The 524-nt window shown below is 55.3% G+C and overlaps 1 protein-coding gene across 1 annotated transcript in view; it reads right to left on the reverse strand.

Moving 5' to 3' along the window:
- Positions 1-524, reverse strand: part of ARNT (aryl hydrocarbon receptor nuclear translocator) — a 33,066-nt gene that overhangs the window by 1,354 nt on the left and 31,188 nt on the right. Inside the window, exon 21 of the mRNA XM_035898048.1 lies at positions 8-15. Coding sequence (XP_035753941.1) covers positions 8-15 — 8 coding nt within the window. The remainder of the gene's footprint in view (positions 1-7; positions 16-524) is intronic.

Raw genomic sequence — 524 nt, forward strand, 5'->3', positions numbered from 1 at the left:
GCGCTGCCTCGGCGGCTGTTTAACAGAGAACAAGTCAGGGAATGATTCCTGGTGCGGGGCTGGGGTCTTTACGATCCTTTAATGGGACCGGGACGTGCAGAACTCGTTCTGTGGTGCTGAGCTGTTAACGGGACAGGATCTCCCCTCCAGGAAAAAGCCCCTGAACTGTCACCTGCACCAAGGGGTTTGTCAGCACCCGTCCGTGGGGTAGGACAAGAACAAACGCAGGGGAGTCCCAGAGGGGTTTGTTTCCTCCCAGTCAGCCTTAAAATGGTTCAAAATCCATCTGCTCTGGAGCCTTGCGGTGGGCTGGTGGCTCAAGGTGAGGAAGGCAGCGTTAGCCAGAGCAGGGATATAGCCACCCATGCTCTCTCCATTTGGGCATTCCCAACCCGCACAAGAAAACAGAGAGCATCACACCACGGCTGCATCGGAGGTTACCAGCTTTCCCCTGAGGGGATTTCACAGAATCACAAGGATTGGAAGGGACCTCAGGAGATCATCTAGTCCAATTTGGTGGCCAC

Source organism: Egretta garzetta, unplaced genomic scaffold, assembly GCF_000687185.1.
Source record: "Egretta garzetta isolate BGI_Z169 unplaced genomic scaffold, ASM68718v1 scaffold437, whole genome shotgun sequence".
Taxonomy (NCBI): domain Eukaryota; kingdom Metazoa; phylum Chordata; class Aves; order Pelecaniformes; family Ardeidae; genus Egretta; species Egretta garzetta.